At 47.1% G+C, this 27,283-nt stretch overlaps 1 protein-coding gene across 8 annotated transcripts in view; it reads left to right on the plus strand.

Moving 5' to 3' along the window:
- PDE8A (phosphodiesterase 8A) overlaps nucleotides 1-27,283 on the plus strand; it is a 169,949-nt gene that overhangs the window by 84,203 nt on the left and 58,463 nt on the right. For 5 of the 8 annotated variants that reach the window (XM_089310761.1, XM_002721497.6, XM_070054563.2 and 2 more), the window contains 4 exons: nucleotides 16,278-16,334; nucleotides 18,005-18,195; nucleotides 23,787-23,843; nucleotides 25,332-25,386. In XM_089310761.1, the coding sequence (XP_089166887.1) occupies nucleotides 16,308-16,334; nucleotides 18,005-18,195; nucleotides 23,787-23,843; nucleotides 25,332-25,386 (330 nt within the window). In that variant the 5' untranslated portion in view covers nucleotides 16,278-16,307. Of the gene's footprint in view, nucleotides 1-16,277; nucleotides 16,335-17,702; nucleotides 17,768-18,004; nucleotides 18,196-23,786; nucleotides 23,844-25,331; nucleotides 25,387-27,283 lie in introns of those variants that run through there. The other 3 variants (XM_089310763.1, XM_089310764.1, XM_089310765.1) reach the window with 2 other exon arrangements.

The raw sequence follows: 27,283 nt of genomic DNA on the forward strand, positions 1-27,283 counted from the left end.
TCCTTTTCTATTAATTGTCTTCCCTCCGACTGCCTCTGAGGAGGGAGGTGAGTTAGGCTCCGGGGCTTGCCCTGCGGAGTCCTCCTGTCTCCCAGTCTTCACCACACTGGATCTATATTTCCCCAAGCCCTTCCGCCACCTGTTTATAGAAGACTCTTTAGGAAGCATGAACATATAGTAACATTAAACTAACAAATGATAATTGAAACCAGCCTCCGGCAGAAAGAGTTCAGCTCTAGTTTCATTTTCTTTCTTTTTTTTTTTTTTTAAACATTTATTTATTTGAAAGGCAGAATTACAGAGAGGCAGAGGCAGAGAGAGAAACCTTTCTACTGGTTGACTCCCCAGGTGGCTGCAAACGGCTCCAAAGTCAGGAGCCAGGAACCTCTTCTGGGTCTCATGTGGGGCCAGGGGCCCAAGGACTTGGGCCATCTTCTACTGCTTTCCCAGGCCACAGCAGAGAGCTGGATCAGAAGTGGAGCAGCCGGGACTTGAACCAGTGCCCATATGGGATGCCGGCACTGCAGGCGGCATCTTTACCTGCTACACCACAGCTGGCCCCTAGTTCCCTTTTCTGGGGGTAATTATAAATAAGAGCTTTAGATTTATTCTTCATCACTGCCAGGTATGATATATTCTTTCCTTATTTCTAGTGGATTTCTTTTTAAAAGTGGGGGCATTTTCTTACACTATTCAATAAGCATGAGAAAATTGAGATTTCAGGTCAGCGTTGTGATGCAGCAGGTTAAGCTACCAGTGGGGATGTCTGCATCTCATATTGGAGTGCCAGTCAAGTCCTGGCTTCTGTACTTCTGATCTAGCTTCCTGCTAGTGGTCCTGAGAGACAGCAAGGATGGCTGCCACCCACATGGGAGACCTACAGAGTTCCTGCCTTCCTGGCCTCAGCCTGGCTCAGCCCCTGGCTGTTACAGACATTTGCAGAGTAAACCACTGGATGGAAGATAATCTTTCTCTGCCTTCATGTAGGTGAAAATAGATAAACATTTAAAAGATACTTTCTAAAAATATTTCATTTTAGCTTGGTATATAAAGATATTTTACATGTGCATGAGTATACTTTTAAAATGTATTGTTCCACAAATCTTTGTTTTTATTTGTTGTTTTCTAGACTTTATTTTCAGAATAACCCATGAAAATTTTATCTTTTATTGAACAGGAGGCCTTAGTTCCTATTTTGTATGTATTACACTTGCTTTTTAGAGTCAGTTACATGTGCTCAAAACCAATGCTGTCTTTCATTTATTGTATTTTCTAATTTAAATGGAAAACAACTTTTCAAAAAGGAAGTCAAGAACTGTCTATGATATCTAAGCAAAACCTGGTTGAAAATAGCAAATTGATATGGGGAGCTAAAATACCCATATAAAACAGGATAAAAATCTAATCAAACAGGACTTTGAATATTTGGTTAAGTCGAGGATACACTCAAATGTAACAAAATTAAAGATTGCATCATTTCCTTGGAGACCTTTGAGAATGATATAGAGTGTCCATTCAGCTGGGAAGAGTTCACAGTGCAATTAGGAAAAGAACAGTATGATTTATGATACAAACCTATTTGGAAAACTGGCCAATCTTCATTTTATTCTAACAACTGGAATTGCTTATCCTTTTTTTTTTTTTCCTTAGAAATTTCCTTTCAGAGCATTCATTATCAAAACATGGAGAAATGTTGAGGACTTTAATTTTTCAATAATTGGTTCATTCAGCAGACCAGTTACTGAGCTCTGTGCTTCTTTAAGTGTTAGTCTTGTGAAAGCTGCTAGAACTCGTAAGTCTGGTAGGGGCAGGTGAGTAGATCCGCAGTGTGGTGAAGATCGGCCCCCCAGTGCCTTGGAAACACAGGGAGGGTGCCTTGTCCTGCTGGAGGCTGGGGCCAGTTGGAGGAGGAGCCTCCTGCACTTAATCCTGAAGGCTGCAGAGGAGTTAGGCAGCGGAGAAGAGGAGGAAACAGGAGTTTGCCAGGCTCAGTGAGCGGCATGGCCACTGGTGCCAGTCGAGGGCACTAGGTTCTCGAGGAGTTGTGAGTGATTTGCAGCAGCTGGAACTTGGTCATCCAGGCTTTACCTAGGGCAACGTGGAGACCCTGCAAGATTGCACACGCGCTGTATGTATGGATCATAGAATCCGTTACTTTGGAAATCTGACATTCTGATGCGTTCGGAGCATCATGCCATGCTCCATTTCCTCTCGTCTGTTGGATTCAGGCAGTGGTGACAGAAGGCAGGCAGACTGGCTTTCATCCTGCTTCTCAGTACTAGAAGAGCGTGTTTACATGGAATAGTTGTGAAACAAGCACAGAGATATTTCACAGTGTTTTTTGTTGGCTCTTTCTGGCCTGTAGCTTTGTGTATCCTGCAGAAATGTGTTATTCCCTGTATTTTCAGGAACTTCTGAGATTTTGGGGGACATGGATTCTTTTTGAGGACTTGTGTGGATGTTTTCTCGTTATTACTACTGAAGTAAAGAGGAAATGATATCAGCAGATGTGCGGAGCTTTTATTCACACTGAATACACTATTCATCCAGACAAAAAGATCATTTCTCAATTCAAATTGGAATATTCTAATTTAAGGCCTAGATCAGTTGTGTCATAATCGCTATGGAAACAAAGCTTTCTACTGTGTAGTAGTTGCATAAGTAACTTCCCCTGGTAGATGTACAAGTTATAGATGCAAATGCTGCTTTTTCCATTTTCTCTCAGGAACTCACTTAAAATAGAAGAGGCTTTAGCCAATGACATTTGCTTATATGTTTTATAAAATCTGAAGTATGTGTTCAGATTTCCTGCTTTTGTGTATTTTTATAAAATTGTTAAAAATTGTTGCTGAGCTTTCTCTGCTTGGTGGAGTTCATCTGAGGAAGACTGAACTATACTTCTCAGTTCGTAGCACGTCAGTGCCTTGCTAGGCTGGCTCAAGTCTGCGTCTTTCTTCATACATTCTTCATATACTGTGGGCATGAGTCTTTCATGCAAATGCCTTCTCCGACTTTGTGACTTACCTTTTCATTCTTTTATCCAGGGCTTTGGTTGAACAGAAGTTCTTAATTTTAAAATCTGACTTCTCAATCTTTCCTTTATGGTTAATGCTTCTTGTGTCTGGTTAAAGAAATCTTTGCCACAACAAAAGCAAAAATATAGACATACGACACTGCATCAAGTTAAAAAGCTTCTGCTCAGGAAAGCAAACAATAGATGAAGAGACAGCTCCCAGACTGGGAGAAAATATTAGCAAGTCGTAATCGAATAAGGGGCTAATAGCCAAAATCTATCAGGACCTCAAGTTGTTCAATGACAGGAAAACCCTAAAAGTAGGCACAGGACATGATTAGATAATTCTCAAAAGAAGATAAACAAATGGCCAGCAGATGCATTAAAAAAAATTGCTCAACATCTTAGAGGAACGCAAATTAAAACCACAAGGAAATCTTGCCTCCTGCCTATGTCAAAAAGATGAAGCACAAGTGTTGGTGATATTGTACATTAGTACAGCCATTTTGGAAAATAGTTTGGAGCTTCCTCTGAAAACTAAAAACGGAAACACCAAATGCTGTGGTTTGCGTGCAGCTTGCTGCTTCAGGGTCTGGATGTTGAGAGCTTGGCTTCCACAGCGGCAGGATTGGGAGGTGATGGTGGGAGGCCCTGGGTGAACGGGACATGCCCTCAGCAGGGATGAAGATGAAGATGTTGTTGGGGATCCTGGTTCGATTCTTCTAAAAGCCTGAGCCTGGCTCCAGCCAGCCTCTTTGGATTCCTACATAGAGACCTGACCTTCCTCCCACATGCATGCCCACCATTGCTATGTGTCCTGCGAGGGTGCCGCCAAGAGCCTGCAAAGAATATGTCCAAAGAAGTTAAAATTCGCAATAGCCACGGTACAGAAATGGCGGAAGTGCCCATCAGAAGATGAGTGGATTACAAATGTGCCATATGTACATACATGGGATACTAGTCAGCCCTGAAAAGCAGAATATTCTGTCATTTATGACAGCAGTGATGAACACAGAGGACATTCTGCTAAGGGAAATAAGCCTGGCACAGAGACGCACATGCTGTGATCTCGTTTATATGTGGAATCTGGAAAGGCTGGACTCGTAACAGGCAGAGGGAGGCCGGGGGAGGGTGGGGAGAGGGGAGGTGCTGGTCAGAGGGCACAGGGTTTCTGTGTGACAGAGGACTAAGCCCTGCTGCCTGCTGTACAGGGCTGGCTATATATAATAATCCTGTAGTATGTTTTTAAAATAGCTTACAGAAGGAATTAAATATTCTCACCACACAGAACGATGGTATTTGAGGCACTGGATATGCTTAAAAAAAATCTTTGCCTCAAGGCTCCTCTTTGTCCCTCTTCTTTTTCTTTCTAAGTCTCCACTTCCTTTCCCCTCTGCCACCCATAGGCACCCATTCCCATGTGCTGAACATATGTTACTTTGTGTGTGTGTGTTCCTACCAAGTACATACTGTTGTCATGTGCTTATATGATTTCAATTTATACAAATGGTGTTATATTACAGATGTTGTTTTCTTTTGTACTTAGCTGCTTTTTTTAAGATTTGTTTGTTTATTTGAAAGGGAGACTTACAGAGCAAGAGGGAGAAAGAAAGAGAAATAGATCTTCTGTTGGCTGGTTCACTCCTCAAATGGATACAATGGCCAGGACTGAGCCAGGCTGAAGCCGGGAACCTGGAACTCCATCTGGGTCTCCCACATGGCTGGCAGGGTCGCCAAGCACTTGGATCCTCTGCTGCTGCATTAGCGGGGAGCTGGATCGGAAGTGGAGCAGTCAGGACGCGAACCAGCGCTCATATTGGGTGCCGGTGTTGCAAAGGGTGGCTTACCTGGCTCTGCCACAATGTGAGCCCCCTTAGCATGTGTGGTTTTACTAAAAGAGTGAATATTGGGGCCAGTGCTATGGCACAGTGGGTTAAAGCCCCAGCCTGCAGTGCCGGCATCACATATGGGCACCGATTCGAGTCCCGGGCTGCTCCATTTCTGATCCAGCTCTCTGCTGTGGCCTGCGAAAGCAGTGGAAGATGGCCCAACTTCTTGGGCCTCTGCACCCGTGTGGGAGATCTGGAAGAAGCTTCTGGCTCCTGGCTCCTGGCTTCAGATCAGCTCAGGTCTGGCCATTGCGGTCATTTGGGGAGTGAACCAGCGGATGGAAAACCTCTCTCTCTCGCTCTCTCTCTGTAACTCTTTCTTTTTTTTGACAGGCAGAGTGGACAGTGAGAGAGAGAGAGACAGAGAGAAAGGTCTTCCTTTGCCGTTGGTTCACCCTCCAATGGCCGCCTCGGATGGCGCGCTGCGGCCGGCACACCATGCTGATCCGATGGCAGGAGCCAGGTGCTTTTCCTGGTCTCCCATGGGGTGCAGGGCCCAAGCACCTGGGCCATCCTCCACTGCACTCATGGGCCACAGCAGAGAGCTGGCCTGGACAGAATCCGGCACCCCGACCGGGACTAGAACCTGGTGTGCCGGCGCCGCAAGACAGAGGATTAGCCTAGTGAGCCGCAGCGCCGGCCTGTAACTCTTTCAAATAAATAAATTTTAAAAAACTGTATTTTTTTCTTTCTCTCTTTTTTTAATTTATTTATTTGAGAGGTAGAGTTACAGACAAAGAGAAAGATCTTCCATCTGCTGGTGCACTCCTCAAATGCACTCCTCAAATGGCAACAGCCAGAGCTGGGCCAACCTGAAGCCAGGAGCTTCAGATACCTTCTTCTGGGTCTCCCACATGGGTGCAGGGGCCCAAGCACTTGGACCATCTTCTGCTACCTTCCCAGGCACATTATCAGGGAGCTGGATCAGAAGTAGAGCAGCCAGGACATGAACGGGGGCCCATATGGGATACCAGCACCAGAGGCAGAGGCTTAGCCTACTACGCCACAGCGCTGGCCCCCTTAGCATGCGTTTTAAACAGCTATCCCTTTACTGTCCTTGAGCTAGATATGTCCCCAAACACCTTCAGGCCCTGCTACCACCCCTTGCCTTGGGCAGACATCTTTGCTCATGTTCCCTTATAAATCTTTGTGCTCAGGTCACACTGATCACTTCTGGGTCACAGAAGGAAGCAAGTCTAGGTATCTTTGGCTTAAGCTCAGCAAATGTTGTAAATGAAAATTCCGATCAGGAGCATTTCTTACTATCTTTAATGGGAAAAAATTTTTACCTTTAAACCCTTGGGAAGAAGCAGCATGGGAAGAGACAGTCTCTCTTGTCTGTTTAGTCTGCTAAGTGGGTGACTGCTGCTACGTGTGGTACAGGGGCAGGCAGTGATTGTCCGAGGCTGGGGCTGGCCTCCACACCATCTCCGATCCTGGTCAGAAGGCCTTTGTCTCCCCCTGGGACTGGGACCCGGTCTGTTTGTTTTGTTAGTTCTTTTTCCATACACTTCCCTCTCGCTCTCCTGCAGTTTCTCCTCTGAAACCTGAAGTTCAGGTTTCTTTGGGAAAATGGTTTCTTCCTTGATTTTTCTGATACGATTTTTTCTAAATTTAGAATTAGACGTAGTTGTTCATAAAAATAAAAGTATTCAAAAAGAAAGCTTTAAAGAAAATAATAGTTTGTAAAAAAAAATAGTGAGGGCCATTTGTCGAGAGATCTGTGTAGTCCTCGTAAATGAGGACTTAGAGACAAGTTTGGCTGTGTGACCTTAGGTCAAGGGCTGCGTTCAGAGGGTCTGATGTTTTAGCACAGGAATGTCAGAATGAGCGATTTGTGGCCGACTCTCTGAGAGCATTCGGTCTGGAAGTCCGCTTTGTACAAAAGCTATGATGGTAGAAGCAGCTTTAGCCTCTGGTCCTGGCCTCTGATCTCTTCCTTGCTCTGGATCCAAAATGCGGGCGTTGTGGGTCTCATGTCCCCTTGCACTGCTGTTGGTGCCAATGCGTGGAGCACCTGTGCTGCTGTTTTCCAGGAGAGGCTGAGCAAAGTGGAGAGCCCTGCCTACCATCACAAGGGATCCTCCCCTCCTCCCTTCTCCCCTCCCCTCCCTTCCCCTCCCCTTCCTCCTCCCCCTTCTCCCCCTTCTCCCCCCTTCTCCCCTCCCCTTCCCCCTCCCCCTTCTCCCCTCCTCTCCTCCCTTCTCTCCTCTCCCTTCCCCTTCCCTCCCCTTCCCTTCCCTTTTTCTGTTTCTTTTTAAAGCGGATGGGGGGGGGGTCAGAGTTAAACCCCTATCTGTTTAACCTGGTTATGGAAACTGTCGGGGGTGATTCAAGATAATTCTGTTGTGTGGATTGTCATTGTCGGTGTAATCCCCTCCTGATCGCATTAGGCTTACTAGCCACCCAGCATAACCGAGGCAGCCAGGATGCTGGGCGGGTCAGGTAGACAGCAAGCCCCTGTGGAGCCTTCTGAGAGTGAGTGTGTTTCATAAACATAATTGATGAATGCAGATATGCCTCTGCTGCAAGGGGCCTTCAGGAAGCTCATGAAAAATGTATGCTATGGAAAAGCTATGCATGGCTCACAACATTTTTTTTTTACACCAAAATAAATTTACTTTTTAATTTCATTTTTAAGTCCCTGTGTGGACTCGAGGCTCATTTAATTGGTGGTTGAGAGCTTTCTTTTTTGATATCCTTGCCATCCATGCCTGCTGTATTCTGTTTTTCTGCAGGAGGGAGTGGAATGAATAGTGCTGAGTTCTCAGCTTCTGGCTGCCTGCGTTGTGGGGCAGTCTGTGGACCCTGCCCCTCACGCTGTCAGGCCATTTGCACGAGTGATCAGTTTCTCTTCTGTAGGCCCTGGGGCGGCGGTGTAACCCGGTCTGCTCTCTGACGTTACACCTCAGATTTCTGCAGTTGGATTTGAGGATCTCAGATCCCACTGACCCTCTTTGGACTTACTGTGCGGGTGTCTGTGCACACTTGTTGTGAAGCGGCTCTTATTTGTGAAACATTCAAAGGTCATTTATTTTTACTTATTTTCCTGAAGACTTTTCTCTGGCCCTGTATCAGATACAATAATAGGAAATTTAGAAACTGGATCCTACTTTTGTAAGGTATTTCAAGATGACATGAAGTTAATAGCTCTTATTAAACATTATCACCTTAGTACTCTGAAAGAAATAGGTCTTTGGAAAAATATGGTTTTTAAATTTCCTTATCAGCCAAAGACGGCCTGAGTACTTGGGCCGCTGCCATCCATGTGCCAGGGAGTTCCAGGCTCTTAGCTTCATCTTGGCCCAGCTGTGGCCATTGCGGACATTTGGGAAGTGAACCAACCAATAGAAGATCTCTCTCTCTCTCTCTTCCTCCCTCCCTCTCTACCCTTTGTTGTCTACCTCTCTCTCTCTCTGCCTTTCAAATAATCATTTTTTAAAAAGTCCTTATAATTTGTACATATGTAAAATTATTTCATAGCAGAAACTCCTTGGAAAATATTTCTTGGTATGTGTAATTTTGGGCAGTTTACCCAGCATCAGGGTACTATGTTAGTAAATGCTTGAAATAGCTCATTTAGCTCAGATTCCATTTTTGCCCAACACTGTGGATTTGGAAAGCAAGTACCTGAATGAGTTCACTTTCGCATGTGGCTTGATTAGGTTACAGAGTGAAGGCTCTCAGTGGATATTTGCTGCTTAAATCACTGAAGGGACAATCAGGAACAGGTGAAGGGAGAAGAAAGAGACTAGGACAGTGGGGCTGGAGAGAGTATGAGAGAAGGCAGGGCGGCAGCGAGGAGCTTGCCTTAGGGTAGCTCTTGGTGCCATCTTGTGGGTGGATCCGGAAAGCACTGAGCAGACCCACACCGCTCCCACCGGGACACCTTGCAGAACCCCACATTTCCATGAGATCCTGGTGTGACACTGCAGATGCGTTCGCAGGACTTGGTGTGTGAATTGGTGGATCTCTTTGTGACCCACCATCAGCAGGTTCTGATCGCTCTGCCTCCAAAACACACCCAAATCCTTCTCTTTTCCATGGCAAATGCCAGACCAAGCTGTAGCCCTCTGCCATTTGGACTACAGGAACTTCCCTTCTGGTCTCTGCCTCTCTTCTCAGCTTCCCATAGCCCATTCTCCATGGGCAGCCAAAGGGGTCTTTTTAAGAATAAAAGTCAGATTTCTTGTCCTGGCATAGAAAACGGTGTAATCTGGCTCCTGATAGCTCCTGACCCTCTTCCCCTTAATTTCCTCCACCTTGTTTCCAGTGTGGGTCCTGTGCACTAGCCTGTTCCCTCTGCCTAGCGTTTCTGCCTCTGCTCCTTGTTGTTCTGGTCCCACCTTGCTTCCTGCTGCCCCAGAGAGGCCTTCCATCCGCAGCTCTGACTCAGGACAGCAGCCCAGTTCTGCCGTCACATCTCTCCCAGGTGTTCAGTGGTGGTTTTATCTGTCTGCTCTCTGTTGAGACCCCAGTGCCTGGGAATCCATTTGGCGCGGAGCAGGAGCTCAGCAAAGGTTTGTCGTGGGGGGTGCTGCTTCCCAGCTTCTTGACCTCGTTCAGCAGACATAGGTTGGGGGCCGGTGATTTAGAGTTTCCTAATGGAGGTGGAAGTTCAGTTCAGACAGAACGGGGTCCTATTCCTGTCATGGCTGCTTCCCAGCAGTTTGGCCAGCTGCTCAGGGCTTTGGTTTCTTTATCAATGAAATGGAGTTAATGAGTTACCTTGCTCATAGAGTAAGAATTAAATTGATCTTAAATATGATTGGAAACAAAATATTTAGCACATAATTGGCACATTTTCCTATTAAAGCTGACTGCACCGTGTTGTCATTATTTGTTTCCCCCGCCTCCCACTCGAGGTTGGATTAGGTACTTGTGCCTTGTATTCTGCGTACCCAGCACTGCTCTAGCTTTCTAACAAAGAAATGCGTGCCCCACAAATGTCTGGAATAATCGAGACTCTCCTTGATTTTTGTGTACAGTTAATGTGAACTGATCCCAGTGTAACTTTCTGTTTCTGATAGAGGGGATGCGGGAAAAAGGAGTAGCTCACAGGATTCTTCTGTGGTTCCTAATATTATTCACAAGATTATTTCTGTTTTTAATGAAATACATGTGAAAGTACTCTGAGGAGCGGAAGTGCTGTTACATCCTGATGTGTAATAAGCTGGTGTGAGTATAATTTATAGATAGATGATTGGCTCAAGAAGATTAAACGTTCACTCGAAAGCATCATTTGAAAGCCTGTTGCATGCCTGCTCCTATTTTTGGGCCTTGGGAATGTAGCAATGAATAAAGCAGATTAAGTCCCTATCATCATAGAACTTTTATTTTCTACTAAGAGAAAACAAGGAAGATAAATAGTAAAATATGTAGCATATCAAGTGGTGACTGGGAGCTAAGAAGAAAAAAACAAAGCAGAAGATGGATAGGGAGGGTGTAGGAGTAGAAATGTGAAGTGGGCTGGGATTGTCCATCTCATCTTCCACCCCTCGGCCACAAGTGAGGTTCCTAACACTGTAACTTCCAAGTACTGTTAGGTCATTTCCATAGTCAGAAGAAATTTTACTGTGATTCATCAGAGCTTCTAGTAGGAACTAACTTTGTATTTCTGTATTTATCAAAAAATTACTTTAAAATATTAAAATGCAGATAAGTATCCTTATTAACTGATGCCCTAATTTTATAATCTTTTCTAAACAATAAACCTTAATAATAAATTTTAACATAAATTAAAATCCAAAAGATTAAACTCAACAGCTTGTACAATTTCTGATATCAGCCCTTTAACATATTATCACTTTATATACTATCTGAAAATGTCAGAGGCTTTTGAAGGTAAAAGATTAAATTAAAGCTGTCATCTTAAATTTGGTTTTAAAATTATTATTCCTTTATAGATATGAATGTGAAAAGTAAGGTATTGTTAAGAGGGCTGTGGCCTGAAGCATTAGGTCAGTTTGAGTCTGATTTTCACACACAAAGAAAGGCTGGATGCAAAAATTCCTTTAGTCCAGTCTCCTTATCCAGAGCTGGCGGGCAGTTGTTTCCTCTTGGAGGGCCGGCTGCTGACGTCCGCTCCCTGAGTCATGTCATCAGATTTCCTGGTGGTGGCAAGTCGTTGTCCAGCTGTGCTGGGACTCTGCGGCATGCAGGTGGTGAGAGCCGCTGTCACCCTGCAGACAGGATGTAGGTCCAAGTGCAGGCCAGCGGAGTGAGTAGTCAGTGCTCATGGGGGACGGGAATTGCTGAAACACGACCATGTTTAAGTGATACTGCTAAAATTAAAGTGTGGCAAAATTCATAGTCTTAAATCTTTTACAAATGAATATAGAGGTTTTTTATTGCTTCAGATAAATGCAATGGTGAGTTATTTTTACAATTCGAGATCATAAAGTTAGGCTGTCCTTTGCAAAACTTATTTCATCAACTTTCCAAAAAATTATTTCAGAGACAAAAAGATGGGGGGAGGGCAGATGGGCAGAGAGGAGCTCCCATCCGCTGGCCCTCTCCTCAGATGCCTGTGATGGCCCGCACTACGCCAAGGCCAAAGCTGGGAGCCAGGAACTCATCCAGGTATCCCATGCAGGTGTCAGGAACCTAGATACTTGAACTACCCAGAGCTGGGTATAAAGTCCGGGTACACTATTGTGAGACGTGGACATCATTAAGCATCAGGCTAAGTGACTGCTCTCAAATTATCTTTTAATTTCATTTTCCACAGATGTTTTTAAGTTCCCTCATATAGGCTCAGCCATTTGTTGTCTGAGCGACTTGGGCCTTCACTTTGCTTCGAGATCAGTTTCCTTCTCTGGAAAGTAGGTTGGTTAAAGTCCCAGGCAGGGGAACTGCAAGGAGTGAATGTTATTTTTTGTAAAGAGCTGAGATCTGCGCACGGATTCCATCTGTAGACTGCCTCCCAGGCCTGCCTGGCCCTGTAGGTATGGGAACAGGCAGGTCAAGGCCTCAGTACAGGCCAGCAGCACCCTGCTTACAAAAGCAAAGAAATGAAGACAGAAACAAGAAAAAACTCCAAGCATAAACCTAGTAAGAATTGCTTTAGGGACAGATATAAAAATGCTTCAAAAAACCTAAGAGATTTGACCAAGTGGAAAGACATTGGGTGTTCTAGGATAAAGTCTGTCAGTACATGAACATGGGATTTCTAATTTCATTCATCAGTGGTATACTGTTTTCATTGTACAAGTTTGGCCTTCTTGGCTAAGTTAATTCCTAAGCCTGCTATTCTTGGAAAAATTTAATTTACTAAATTCAGTCTGCTAGTTTATGTTGAGGATTTTTGCATCAGTGTTCATAAAGGACATTGATGTATATTTTTCTTGTTTCTTTATCCTTGTTTTCAGGGTAATACAGGCATCATAGATTGAGTTAGGAGGTGTTCGTTTTATTTTGATTGCTTGGAAAAGTTTGACAAGAATTTGTTTTAATTCTTTTTTTTAAATGTTTGATAGAATTCACCTACAGAGCCATCAGATTCAGGACTTCTCTTTGTAGGGAGTTTCTTTGTTTTTAATTCTATTTTTACTTTTTAGAGTGAGAGATCTTCTACTCACTGGTGTGTTCCCCAAACGTCTGCAATAGCCAGCATTCCTGAAGCCAAACCTGGAACCCCATCCGGGTTTCCCACATGGGTAGCAGGGAGCTGAGTACTTCACATCATCTCTTGCCTCCCGGGGAGCGCATTAGCAGGGGGCTGGATTGGAAGCAGAGCCAGGACTGGAACTAGGCATTCTGACATGGGATGCAGGTGTCCCGGGTTGTGTCTTAACCACTGTGCCAGTCTCCCACCCCAGGAGAGGTTTGATTATTGATTCAATTTCCTTACTAATTACAACTATTCAAATTCTCTATTTCTTTGTGATTTAATATTGGTAGGTTTGTGTTTCTTGGAATTTGCCTGTTTCATCTAGGTTATCCAACTTTTTGGTGCACAGTTATTCATAGTTCTCTCTTATAATCCTTATTTTTCCATAGAAATAGTAATGTGGTAAAGTCCTCACTTTTGTGATTTTAGTAATTTGATTATTTTTCCCTCAGTCTATCCAGCTAAACATTTATAAATTTTGTTAATTATTTTTAAGAACCAATTTTTTTTAAAAGAAAAAATATTCTTTTTTTTTTAAGGATTTATTTATTTTTTTTGAAAGTCAGAGTTAAACAGAGAGAGAAGGAGAGGCAGAGAGAGATTGCTCCCCAATTGGCAGCAACGACTGGAGCTGCGCCGATCTGAAGTCAGGAGCCGTCTGGGTCTCCCACGTGGGTGCAGGGGCCCAAGGCCTTGGGCCACTTTCTACTGCCTTCCCAGGCCATAGCAGAGAGCTGGATCGAAAGTGGAGTAGCTTGGTCTTGAACTGGCGCCCAGCGCTTTAGGTCAGGGCTTTAACCCACTGCACCACAGCGCTGGCCCCAAGAACCAATTTTTTATTTCATTGATTTTTATCGATTGTTTGTCTAGTCTATTTCACTTTAAAAATTTTAATTTTTATTTGAGGGGTAGACACACACACACACAGGAGGGGAGGGGGATGCAGATGGAGAAAGAGCAGCCATCCATTGGTTCATTCCCTGAATGCCCACAGTGCCCAGTGCTGGTTCAGGGCCAAAGCTTAGAGCTGGGAAACTCAATTCAGGTCTCCCGTGAAGGTGGCAGGAACCCAGTCATGTGAGCCATCACTGCTGCTTCCCAGGTCTGCAGTCTGGAGTCAGGAGCTAGAGCCAGGATGGAACCCAGTACTCCAGTGTAGGATGTGGGCATTAGGCCAAATGCCTCCTGCTCTTCTATATTTCATTTATCTCTGCTCTAATCTTTATTATTCCCTTCCTTCTGCTACTTTGGGTTCACTTTATTCTTCTTTTTCTAGTTCCTTAAGTTTTAAAGTTAGTTTGTTTGAGATTTTTTCCCCCTAATGTAAGCGCTTACTTTATAGCTATAAATTTCCCCCTAGGACTGTTTTTTTTTTTTTTAAAGATTTATTTTATTTATTTGAAAGACAAAGTTACAGAGAGAGGTAGAGACAGAGAGAGAGATCTTCCGTCCACTGGTTCACTCCCCAGATGGCTGCAATGGCCAGAGCTGAGCTGATCCGAAGCCAGGAGCTTCTTCCCGGTCTCCCACACTGGTGCAGGGGCCCAAGCACTTGGGCCATCTTCCACTGCTTTCCCAGGCCATAGCAGAGAGCTGGATTGGAAGAGAAGCAGCTGGGACTAGAATCAGAGCCCATAAGGAATGCCGGCGCTTCAGGCCAGGGCTTTAACCCGCTGCACCATAGTGCCGGCCCTAGGGCTGTTTTTGGTGCTGCCTGCCTCTTTGCACCTCTGTGATCAGAAGCAACAATCGGAGCACTGATCCCTGCTCTTTGGAGGGCAGGGTCCTTTTGCCCACTTGGCTCCTGCAAGTGGTGTGCAGGTTGCTCCAGGAACAGGTGCACAGACGCCTGCCATGGGGCCGGAGCTGGGAGTAGGTAACTGCTATGTGCTGAGAGTTGAAATTGACTGTTAGTGACTTTACTGTCCAAATGCTCCCCTGGAAGTTGGGGGCCTTCTCATCAGACTCCAGAGTTCCCCCAGCAGAGTAGACATATTGCACCAGTGCAGTACTGTCTGCATGGGAGACAGAGTGCTGGGTGTTTTTAGTCCATTTTCCCTTAGAAAAATTCCTGGCCCTCGTGGAATTTTCTCGTTCAGAAATCCTGACGTTGGGGGCTGGTGGTGTTGTGCAGCAGGTTAAGCCACCACCTATGACACCAGCATCCCCAGTGAGTGCTGGTTCCAGTCTCAGCTGCTCCATTTCCAATCCAGCTCCTTGCTAATGCACCTGGGAAAGCAGCTGAGGATGGCCTCAGTACTTGGGCCTCTGCCACCTGTGTGGGAAACCAGGCTGCACTTCGAGGCTCCTGGCTTCAACCTGGCCTAGTGCCACCCATTGTGGCTGTTTGGGGAGTGAATCAGCAGGTGGAAGATATCTCTATATCTCTCTTTCTCGGTCTCCCCCTCTCCCTCTCCCTCTCTCTATAATTCTGCCTTTCAGATAAATAACTAAATCTTTTAGAAAAGAAATCCTGACGGTGGCATCCAGCTGCATCTCAGCATGAGGCTGTCCTGGTCCACCAGCCGTGGCTGCTTATTCTTCCTGTCCCCTCTCCAGGATTGGTCTGAAATCACAGAGTGAGAAACTGAGTCAGTGGCCCAAGGCCAGTAGACACCAGCTTTCACAGGTGGAAATGTGTGTGGATTTCCGCCATCACAGAGGGGATTTTGTCAGCATGTGTTCCGTACAGATGACTGCTGGAGGTGGGCAGTGTTAGGAAGCATCTTTAAAAAACAAAAAGATTTATTTATTTATTTGAAAGGCAGAGTTACAGAGAGGCAGAAGTATTGAGAGAGAGTCTTCCATCTGATGGCTCACTCCCCAGATGGCCACAACAGCCAGAGCTGCGCCGATCCAAAGCCAGGAGCCAGGAGCTTCTTCCAGGTCTCCCACATGGCTGCAAGAGCCCAAGGCCTTGAGCCATCTTCTACTGCTTTCCCAGGCCATAGCAGAGAGCCGGATTGGAAGTGGAGCAGATGGGACTCGAACCGGCACCCATATGGGATGCACCCAAACCCGCCCACCATGGTGGGTGTGCAGCACAGGTTGTGGAGCTAGAACGCCAGCAGTGCCTTGTGCTCGTCCTACGGCCTCAGGCAGGACACCTGGAATCTGGGTTTCCCTGCTGTGCACTCTCCGCTTTGCTGGGAGGAGTCAGCGAGACATCCTGTATTCAGCCCCCTCAAGGTGCCCACTGAGGTTTGTTAATGACCTTGTGTTTGTCAGTGGGGAGGGTCTTGCTGACAGGTAAGTGCTGTTGTGCTCTTTCTTGGAGCGGTTCCCGTGTCGCTGACACCTGTGGTTCTGACTGCTGGATCGCATCATCCCTGTGCTGTTTTGGGTGAAAGGTTTCATCATGTATCAGGAGAAAGACGGAAGCAGGCAGGGAGGGAATCTATTCCGTGTTTACCGTTTGGGGGCTCTTGATGTTGTTATCTCATTTGATTTTTATATCAAACAAGAAGTTGAGGCTGAAGGGGGTAGAGTAATTTACTTAAAGTCACAGCAGCTGGTAAAAGACAACACAAGGATCAGATGCATTTTTTTCCTCCTTTCCTGCTCTGACTTCTCTTGAAGATAATAAGGCACCCTTGGGCACCTCCTCTCTCTCTCTCTCTCTTTTTTTTTTTTTTGTCTGTTTGCTTTGTAAATTTTACTTTTACCTGTGGGACTGATTAGAGAGAGAAATAAAGCCTGTGTGTGTGTGTGTGTGTGTGTGTGTGTGTGAGATTATTTTGTAAAGCAAATCTCTTTCTCACAGGTAGCAGTAGCTGACGTGCAGTTTGGTCCCATGAGATTTCATCAAGATCAACTTCAGGTAATAACGAGTCACATTCTCATTACCACCTGTTGATTTTCTTTCAAAGGAGTGGGTGGGGTCCAAAGTTGCCTGTTAAAGATACAGTCTATTTTTCAGATAATAATACTGGGCTAATGTTAAATTTGCTAAATTTAATAGCAAAATTAGAGTTATATTAAAAGAATGTTCATTTATTCATTTTTAAATTTTATTCAAAAGGTAGAAAGAGACAGACCTAGACTTACCACCTGCTGGTTCATGCCACAGATGCCCCCAACAGCCAGGGATGGACCAGCCAAAGCCCCAAGTAGAAACTCAAACTGAGTCTCTCATGTAGATGGCGAGACCCAATTACTCGAGCCATCACCTGCTGCCTCTCAGTGCACGTTAACAGGAAGCTGCAGCTGGGAAGGGGGCCAGGACTGTTAACTCAGGCACCCCATAATGGCCCGTGGGCATCTTAGAGGGGCCTTAACCTCTGTGCCAAACGCCCGAGAGACTGTCTTTCTCTTGGTGATATACATTGAGGCCCTTAGAGGTAAAGATGTGTCTGCAACCTACATTAGATTGGTTCACCATGTTGTTGTTTGCACGCAAGTACATGTGTGTATATATAGAGAGAGAAACCGAAGTCAAGGTGGCCTTCACAAGTTTTCCGTGGGTTTTAAATTTTCCAGTATAAAAGATAAGATATTTTACATCGCTGAATCAGCTCCATCAGGGAGAAAATATCTTCTGTCTGATCCAAAATAGGGGACAGAAAAATACCAGTTGCAATGCATCCAAGTAATTAGGGGAAAAGTTTCCTTCATACAAATGCATAATCACTGTTCCTTTTAAAAAAACAGAAATGTGTGCTGTTGGGTCTCAGCTTCCGTGGTGTTTGTGCAGATGGGGTCAGAGAAAACAAAGCTTGGGGAGGAGGGCCTCCCTGGTCTCTGTCTCACACAGGCTGCCCCATCTCCAGCAGACCACCGTGGCCCCGTCAGCCAGGCTCTGACGTGATGGGCAGTGGCGTTCCTGAGCCCGGGTTGCGGTGCTGGGGAAGAAGCAGCTGATCCAGGCCTTGCCTGATGCTTGCCAGGCGTGGGGCAGAGGCACAGACACTGCCTCCTCCACATGCTGTTGTTCCCGTGTCACTTAACTGGAAGGTGTTGAAATTAACGTTTTGGTCTGCTCTCAATCTCCCCTCTTACAATTCAAGTGATTCTTTAAAAATTTAACATGAAGGAATTGCATAAACTCTTGAGTCAAAACATTTAAATACATTTTTTAAAGGTAAAATGTTCCATAGTGTCCCTGAAATATTTGCATTTGCCACCTGAGGCTAACGTAATTAAGTTTCTGCTCACTAAAATGAATATTTCTGTGTTTTAATTGATTTAGTTTCAAGATAAAATGCTTTATCAAGCCTTTGTTGAGTTCTACCAATGGATTTATTAGCAGAACAAGTAAGTATATGATCCAAGCACTTGAACTTCCAGACTAAGAGCAGTTAGGAAATAGCACTAACTTGGGGGAGCCGAGAGACAACGTCCCCAAATCATGTATAGGAGAAGGATTTCTATGCACAGGCTGCCATGTTCACATCTGCATCCTCGCCTTGAGTTTTCTACAGCTTATTAAGAAATGGAAATTCTGACATCTTTTTTAAAAGAAAAAAAAATGTCCGTGCTCTTTTAATTCAGGTACTTTTAGTGTTTACCAAAGAAGATAACCAGTGTAATGGATTCTGCAGGGCGTGTGAAAAAGCAGGGTTTAAATGTACGGTCACCAAGGAGGCCCAGGCTGTGCTGGCCTGTTTCCTGGACAAGCATCATGACATCATCATCATTGACCACAGGAACCCGCGGCAGCTGGATGCAGAGGCACTGTGCAGGTGAGCCTGAGACACGGCCACAGGGTCCTGCTGGCATTTGTAGCAGTAAACACAGCCTGGGAAGGGGTTAAGTTCAATTCCGTCTCTCTTTTAAGTTGCCTTGCTTGCATGTAAATAAGCAAGACATTAGAGTCTCATGATTTCTAGGACCAATCTGTATCTCTCGTGTTTTGTCTTGCTTTGCTTTGCTTAGTGTAGCTCCAAACAGTAAGAGAGTATGAATGAGAATCAGTAAGAGTTAAGATGAAACTTGGTATGTAGTTTACTACGACTATTACCTGTATATTACTACACCAAGAATTATTAGAATTTTCCAGATTGTTTTCAAAATTATAAAAAGTTGGCCGGTGCTGTGGCGCGGTGGGTGAACACCCTGGCCTGAAGTGCTGGCATCCCATATGGGTTTGAGACCCGGCTGCTCCACTTCCTGTCCAGCTCTCTGCTATTGCCCGGGAAAGCAGTAGAAGATGGCCCAAGTCCTTGGGCCCCTGCACCCACGTGGGAGACCGGGAAGAAGCTCCTGGCTCCTGGCTTTGGATCGGCACAGCTCTGGCCATTGTGGCCATCTGGGGAGTGAACCATCGGATGGAAGACCTTTCTCTCTCTCTCTCTCTCTGCCTCTCCTCTTCAAATAAATAAATAAAATCTAAAAAAAAAAAAATTATAAAAAGTTTTGAAGATTGTCTTCTAAGGTTAGTTGAGTGTGCCTTAATTATAATATTTGTGAATTTTCAATATGCAAAAGTTCTGGGTAGCACACAAAACTAAGAAAAGGGATTTTTTTTAAAAAAAGATTTTATTTATTTATTTGAGAGGCAGAGTCACAGACAGAGAGAGGGAAAGACAGAGAGAAAGGTCTTCCAAATGCTGGTTCACTCCCCAAATGGCTGCAATGGCTGGAGCTCGGCTGATCTGAAGCCAGAAGCCAGGAGGTTCTTTCAGGTCTCCCACATGGGTGCAGAGGCCCAAACACTTGGGTCATCTTCTACTGCTTTCCCAGGCCATAAGCAGAGAGCTGGATCAGAAGAAGAGCAGCTGGGACATGAACTAGCACCCATATTGAGATGCCAGCACTGTAGACCAGGGATTTATTAATTTTTTTTACAGATTTATTTATTTATTTTAAAATCAGAGTTAGGCCGGCACCGCGGCTCACTAGGCTAATCCTCTGCCTGCGGCGCCAGCACCCTGGGTTCTAGTCCCGGTCGGGGCGGCGGATTCTGTCCCGGTTGCTCCTCTTCCAGTCTAGCTCTCTGCTGTGGCCCAGGAGTGCAGTGGAGGATGGCCCAAGTGCTTGGGCCCTGCACCCCATGGGAGACCAGGAGAAGCACCTGGCTCCTGCCATCGGATCAGCACGGTGCGCCGGCTGCAGCGTGCCGGCCACGGCGGCCATTGGAGGGTGAACCAACGGCAAAGGAAGACCTTTCTCTCTGTCTCTCTCACTGTCCACTCTGCCTGTTAAATAAATAAATAAGTAAATAAATAAATAAATAAAAATTTTTAAAAAAGCAGAGTTACAGAGAGAAAGAGAGGGAGAGGGAGAGAGAGAGAGGGAGATCGTCCATCCTCTGGTTACTCCTCAAATGGCCACAACTACTGAGACTGGGCCATGCCAATGCCAGGAATCCAGAGCTTCTTGCAGGTCTCCCACGTGGGTGACAGGGGCCAAGCACTTGGGCCATCTTCCACTGCCTTTCCCGGGTGTGAATGCAGGGAGCTGGATTGGAAGTGGAACAGCTGGGACTTGAACCGGCGCCCAAATGGGATGCCAATGCTTCAGGCCATGGCTTTAACCAGCTGCACCACAGTGCCGGCCCCAAGGCTTCACTTCTTATTCTTAGCACATAGGCAACTCCAAAAGACAAGAGGGAGATTTCAGGGAGACTGGTGAGTGCCCACAGAGGAGGTTTATACAGAGAGCCATGGGTGCCTGGTCCAGCGAGGGCTTCGGGAAGATATTTGGGTGGGGTTGTGAAGGGTGAGCAGAAGCTTTGAAAGGGGGAAAGGTCCTGGTAGAAGGAGCAGCCTGTGTAGAAACAGGCAGGGTGTCTGCTGGGTGTTCACGGCTGCTGGTCCCGCAGGTGCGGAGCGTGGCTCTGGGAGCCTGGAGCAGCACTCATGAGCCGGGTCACGCAGGTCTTGTGTGCTGAGCCAGAGACTTTGGACTTACCCCTCGGGCGGGTGAGGTGCTGACATACTCTGTGCAAGGGAGCGTTAAGAGCAGGATGGAGGCTTACTTGGCTGCCAAGAGGAGACAGGAGGAGCCGGGGCAAGTCAGCACCCTTTCAAGGCTGCTAAAGGCCACCTTGTACAGTACCAGATTTCTGTGTGTCCTCCAACTTCTTATCAGAAAACCCAGGGAAATAGCAGGAGGCAAAAATAGACCTCAACAATAAGACATACAGAATCTTCCGAGGATAGATTCTCCTGTGTCAAAGCTGGGTGAACAGGACAGGACTTTCCCCTCCTCTGTTGTGCTGTGAGGAGTCATAAGGAGACCCGTTCCTGTGCCATCCCCGCTTACAGTGTCTGTGACGCTGAGCAGCAGACAGAGGCTTTGCCTCACTCCCACGGGACACAGCAGGTGCACTGACCAGACACGGCCTAGGAAGTCCCAGCCAGGCAGCCTGTGCTCCAGTCTCAGCTATTCCACTGCTCCCTCGTTCTTTACTCTCTACAGCCACTCAGGAATCAAGATGAGGGTTGGACAGAGCCATGGATTTGTCTACCATGTTGTAAAAAGGGAAGAGGCATTGAGGAATCTGACAGTTACATACTGCCAAAACAGTAAGCTGCGTCGGGTCTCAGGGTTAGTCTGAGAGCCGGCAGGCCGGGACCCACTCTGGGCAGCAGACCCACGTGCGTGTGCTGGCCGCACTCTCTGAGCTGGAACTGTGCCTGCTGACTTGGTCTGCAGCCCAGACTAAGAGGTGGGTCTGGCAAAGGGCTGCTAAGGAAACTTCTGGCTCCTCTGTTAGCAAACTCTTGGCCTGGGTAGTAAGAGAACAGGATGCAGAGGCCTATGAAAAGCTACCACAGCAGAATGGAGGGGAAGGAATAGCCCGAACGAACAGTAGAATTGTTTTTATAAGAAACCAAAGAAGCTTTTAGAAGCCACATGCTTAGCGTATTGGAAAAGGTGAGGACAGAGTCCTCCGTGCAACAGAAGCAGGGTGCTGTACTGAGAAGAAGCCTCTTGAAGGGAGACAGAGTTCCCTCTGGACAGCGCAGAAGCAAGCCCGAGCCGAGCCTGCCAGCCGCTCTCAGCCTCTTGACCCGCCCTGGTCTGCACTTCCTTCCTAATGTCGCTCTTTTCCGTCTGAAACCTGTCCTAGCAGACGACAGTAGTGGGGTTGTGCTCTTGTAGGGTTTAACTCAGCGGAGGCTCCGCATTGTCGTCATGTGGGCTCTCCTGTCGCCTGGGTCATTTGTCCTTGCCCACTTTGACTGAAGACAGGTTGTTGCCCCGAGTACCTGTTTCTGATCTTTAACTGCTGACACAGCTGCTGATGTGCAGCTGGGCAGATGGCCGCCTAGAAAATCCACTGCGTGGCCTTGCTTTCCTTCAGCCGGCCCGTGGAGTTCCCATATACATCTCCTGGACCGACTGTCGTGGAAGGAAGTGTGCCCTTTCCCTGCTGCCTGGAGTGGGACATTGTGGCTGGTGCTCAGCCTCTGTCTTGCGCTGTGAGGAAGAAACCCTGTGAAGATAATAGAGAAAAGCAGGTAGAAGGCTGGGTGCCTCCTTCTGCACATTCTTGTGTTTGAGACAGGGAGAGATGGTTTCAGTCTCTGTTCTCTGGAGTTTCCTGTCACGTGTGGCCAAGCTGGATCCTAGTGCCACACCAGGGAACGTGGTTTTGAGGGCGTCCCGACAGGCTTGAGCTGCTTTCAGAATCTCCGGCCACAGGCTCAAGCCCCATCTTTTCTCTTCCTTTCTTGAAACTGGCCTTCTCAATTTCCAAGTGTGTGTTTCCTCCCCAGGTTCATGAATTCTACGGCGACCAGAAGTGCACCTCTGCCTCTTTGGACGGTTTTAGTGGCCCTCTAAAGGGCCTGTGTCCAAGTGAACGCTTAGTCCTCTGCCCAGTGCCCCTCGTTCTCACGGCCACAGCTGTGGGCAGGGGCAGGTCACCCGCACTGTTGACCGAGACTGTCTGTGTGGTTGCCTGCTTGCCGTCACCCTACTCAGATCTGTTTTTCTTCTGGAAAGCTGAGGGCTGGCCCGAGGTGGCTGGCCGCATGCTTCCGTGACGTGGCAGAAGCAGAAACACAAGACTAGATCCCTCGTCCCTAGGCATCGCGGAAAGGCCAGCTGTGAGCCCAGTCTCCTGCCCCCTGCCTGAGAGTGTGTGCTGTGCCAGGGACCCTTTCCCAGGCAGATCCAGAAGCGGCTCTCGGCTGGTCCCTGTCCCGTCCCGGCCTCTCTCTCCAGGGGTGGGGAGGTGCCCAGGCTGTGTGCCAGGTGCCCTGCGGCTTGAGGCTTCTTCCTCTCCCGCAGCTGAGTTCCTCCCCCTGCTGTGTGAGGAACTTGTCTTTCTCCAGACGTCCTAGTTTCTTCCTCCATGGAGGAGGAACCTGGAGCTGTTTCCTGTCTCCAGTCTCAGAGCACCGTCTTCCTCCCACTCCTGTGTGGCCCTTTCGTTTCCGCCCTCTCTGGGCCTTTTGTTGTGGCCCCAGTCCCTGCGGCCTTGGAAGCTGCTCCCTCGGAGGACTGGACGCCCTGTTGCTGTGGGGGCCTCCTGCTGCCAGGGCCCTGGGGGGGGGGGGCAGTGGCTGCTGCTTTTCCCTCTCACCTCCACCTCCAGCTGTGGATGCTCTTCTTTCTGACTGGTAACTGTATCTGGCATGTCCCAGTTTGGGGTTTTTCTTGTTAGTTTTGCCGCCTCTCTCTCTTTATTTATATATATAGATATATATATAATTTTTTTTTGACAGGCAGAGTTAGACAGTGAGAGAGAGAGAAAGGTCTTCCTTCTGTTGGTTCACGCCCCTAATGGCCGCCACAGCCGGTGCTACACCGATCCAAAGCCAGGAGCCGGGTGCTTCCTCCCGGTCTCCCATGCGGGTGCAGGGACCCAAGCACCTGGGCCATCCTCTACTGCCCTCCCGGGCCACAGCAGAGAGCTGGACTGGCACCCCAACCGGGACTAGAACCCGGGGTGCCGGCACCGCAGGCGGAGCATTAGCCATGAGCCGTGGCGCCAGCCAGCCACCTTCCTTTTACCTGGGAATTCTTCATTCTTCAAGCTGCTTGGAGCACAGTGAGACTGGCCTTGCTCTGCCTCCTCCCCAAGGTTCACAGCCATCAGCTCATGGTGATCGCATTGCCCTGTGTCAGGGAGAGACAAATAGCTCCTTGCATGTAAGCGCACAGTAGGGGCAGCAAAGACCAGGACAAGTAGGAGGGCACCCCTCAGCGAGCTGTGACAATCCGGCTACCACAGTCCACAAGTAGGGGTCCGCCCCCAAAGGGAGGACGCTCGTGCAGCCAGGGAGGTGACTCCCAAGTGTGCGAGGATGTTTTGCTCTCCTGTTCGCCTCTCGCAGATTTGCTCTTTAGGAATTGTTTTTCTTTTTATTTTGTTCAGGTCTATCAGATCATCCAAACTCTCAGAAAACACAGTCATCGTTGGCGTAGTGCGCAGGTACAGTCTCTTTTTCTTTTCTTGGTGTTGAAACTTGTGGCATCAATGTAACGCTTGCTCATAACAGATGGCTGAGTGACAGCTGCCTGTGTGACAGTCATGCCTCTTGGTAGTTTGTGTCTTTCATTTTTATACCATCTTAAGTTGCTGTTATAGTTAACTTCATGGAGGGTTTCGGATGTGAAGGTTTCTTTGTTTTCAACTGCCATTCACTTCAGAAGCAGGCAAGCTATGAGCACTCCATTCCTCAAAGTGTGGTTCCCAGGGGAGCCTGCTTAGAGCCTTCCAGCTCCACACGGAGGAGGAGTCTCATATTTCATCCTGAACTCCAGGTAGGGAGGAGGGCAGGTATTCACATGAGAAGCATACGTACGTCCACAGATAAAGGAGTGCTTCTGGGTCCTTCACAGCTTTCCCTGAGTAATAGAGGAGAGCAAAGTGTTTTGTTTCATTTTGTTAAATTTTGTTTGTTTTAACATTCATTTATTTTGGGGTTGGCATTGTGGCATAGTGGGTAAAGCCACCACCTGTGGTGCTGGCATCCTGTCTGGGCACCAGTTTGAGTCCTGGCTGCTCCACTTCCGATCCAGCTCCCTGCTAATGCACCTGGGAAGGCAGCCGAAGATGGCCCAAGTGCTTGGGCCCCTGCTATACGCATGGCAGACTTGGAAGAAGCTCCTGGCTCTTGGCTTCAGGCTGGCCCATCCCTGGCTGTTGTGGCCATTTTGGGAGTGAACCAGAGAATGAAAGAGTCTCTCTCTCTCTCCTTTTCTCTCTCTCTTTGTAACTGACTTACAAATAAATACATCAGTCTTTTAAAAAAAGGATTTGTTTTTATTTTAAAGTCAGAGTTAGAGGGAGAAACACACACATGCAGAGAGAGAGAGAAAGAGAGAGAATATTTCATTCTCTGGTTCACTCCCCAGATGGCTGCAATGGCGGGGGCTGGGCTAGCCCAAAGCCAGGATCCAGGAGCTTCTTCCAGGTCTCCCATGTGAGTGGCAGGGGTCAAGCACTTGGACCATCTTCTGCTGCTTTCCCAGGCCATTAGCTTGGAGCTGGATCGGAAGTGGAGCAGCTAGGACTCAAACTGGTGCCCATGTGGGATGTGTGTATCTTAGGCAGCGGCTTTAACCGCTACACCACAACACCAGCCCCTATTTTGTTTTTTAGATAAACTGGAAGTAGAAGGAAAATAGGAAAGAATTTGATTTAGATTAAAACTAAAGTTTTACATATTAAAAAGATATGCAGACATTTTTACATTCCAGCTGTGAATGCAAGCTCTGTATTTCAAGTATTGCAGTGTGTACTGCCCAGAAGCTAAAATACAAAGTTAGAAAACAGTTTTCAACTTTATACCTTGAACTTAGATATTGATGTAATACGGCTCACTGGATGACAGCACTGTGCGAGCTAGGGAAGAGTGAGAGAGGTGAGAAGCCCTGCTGGTCGCTGTGTCTGACCCTGCCCTGTGCTCTCTTAAAGGACGGATAAGGAGGAGCCGTCTGTGATGCCCTTCATTGCTGCTGGCTTCACCAGGGTAGGTGCCGCTTCTGTGTTAACTACAGAGAGCTCGCTGAGGCGTGAGTCTGTCTCGGAGCCCAGCTCAAGTTCTGAATTCGTTTGAAGAAAATAAATTGTTGTCCATGGACGTGGTACTGTTTGATTTAGATTTCTAACCTGTTGACCTAATCTATTACTCTTACTGTCTTAGTCTCAGAAGTAACTTTGAAAATCATCTAAACATAATAACCCCCCCCACACACTGTGACACACACATTGAAAATTCTAGCATAGGGTGTGTTTATGAAAATGCTTGCATGTATACATGCAGTTGTTAAACCCAATCCAAGAATTCTGGGAATAGAAATAAGGCAGCCTGGACATGGCTCCCTGTCTCTCCAGTCTGTTGGCTTCTCCTAAGCCCAAGAGCTGTGAGGACTTTGGTCAGCTGGTTGCACAGGAGGCCTTGGGAACGCAGTGGAGACCACCTGAGATTGACAGCTACTTCACGTCCCGTGAGCGAGACAGCCAGTGTGGATTTAAGGTGCTCTTGGTGGGTAGGGCTCCCGGGTGCTTGGCAGAAGCAAATACAGATCCTCCCAGAGGAAGACACCTTCATCTTCGGCCTCAGAAGCTGCACACTCAGTTTGAATAAATAAAAACATAGTAACTAAACATTTTTAAACTTAGACATTAGGTCAGAAGAAATTGTCCAGCATGTGGCTCAGAGATACAAAGACAGGAAGTAAGTTAGAGAGATTAAAAATTGTGAGGGTTAACTTGAAGGTTTACTGTGTAAATAACTGGAGTCCCAGGAGAAGAAGAGGAAGAACGGGGCAGACTAGATATTTGAAGAATGACTGAGAATTTTCCAGAACTGATGAAAGACTGACCATACGTTCAGAAATTCCAAAAAATCCAAAGTAGAGTACATTAAAAATAGAGGACACATCACAGTGAAAGTGAAAGGGGGGGGGGGGAATCCAGAGAGAAGATCTTAGAATTAGCCAGAGAAAAATGACTCAGAAGAATGACAGACCAACAGCTAGCACCTCCGTAGTGCCGCGAAAGCGGCAGAATCGCATTTCCAGTGTGCTGATAACTGCTGGCCTAGAATTCACACCCAGCGTTCGTGCCTTTTAAAATGAGACTGACATAATAAAGACTTTCAGAAATACGAACACCGAAGGTGTTTGTGTGAATGCTTCGGCCGGAATGAAAGTGAATCCCAGAGCAGGGTCTGAAATGCCGGAAGTGAAGAGCAAAGAAAACTGTGAATGTGGAGTAAACACAAGCCCTGTGTGGAAGCGGTGCTGCCGTCCTGCTCAGTCAGACTCCAGGGTACGGACTGCACCCCAGTCACTCACGTACCCAGCCAAGCTACTGTTCAGCTTTCAGGACCAAAACAGAAATGGCTGTTTGTTTTGGGAAAGTACGTAAAATTCAGGGATCTATGTTCCTAAGAGCTGTGTCTGAGGGAAGTAATTGACAGGGGGACCCTAACTGTACAAGAAATGAGCTGGAGGCTGGTGCGGCGGCTCACTAGGCTAATCCTCCGCCTTGTGGTGCCGGCACACCGGGTTCTAGTCCCGGTCGGGGCACCGGATCCTGTCCCGGTTGCCCCTCTTCCAGGCCAGCTCTCTGCTGTGGCCCGGGAGTGCAGTGGAGGATGGCCCAAGTGCTTGGGCCCTGCGCCCCATGGGAGACCAGGAGAAGCACCTGGCTCCTGGCTTCAGATCAGCGCGGTGTGCCGGCCGCAGCGCGCCAGCCGAGGCAGCCATTGGAGGGTGAACCAATGGCAAAGGAAGACCTTTCTCTCTGTCTCTCTCTCTCTCTCTCTCACTGTCCACTCTGCCTGTCCAAAAAAAAAAAAAAAAGAAATGAGCTAGAACGGACACTGGAGAGGAGAGGGAGCAGCACAGTGGGCAGGATCC

The sequence above is a fragment of the Oryctolagus cuniculus genome, chromosome 12 (genome assembly GCF_051225735.1).
Source record: "Oryctolagus cuniculus isolate XC-2025 breed Fujian yellow rabbit chromosome 12, ASM5122573v1, whole genome shotgun sequence".
Classification (NCBI taxonomy): Eukaryota; Metazoa; Chordata; class Mammalia; order Lagomorpha; family Leporidae; genus Oryctolagus; species Oryctolagus cuniculus.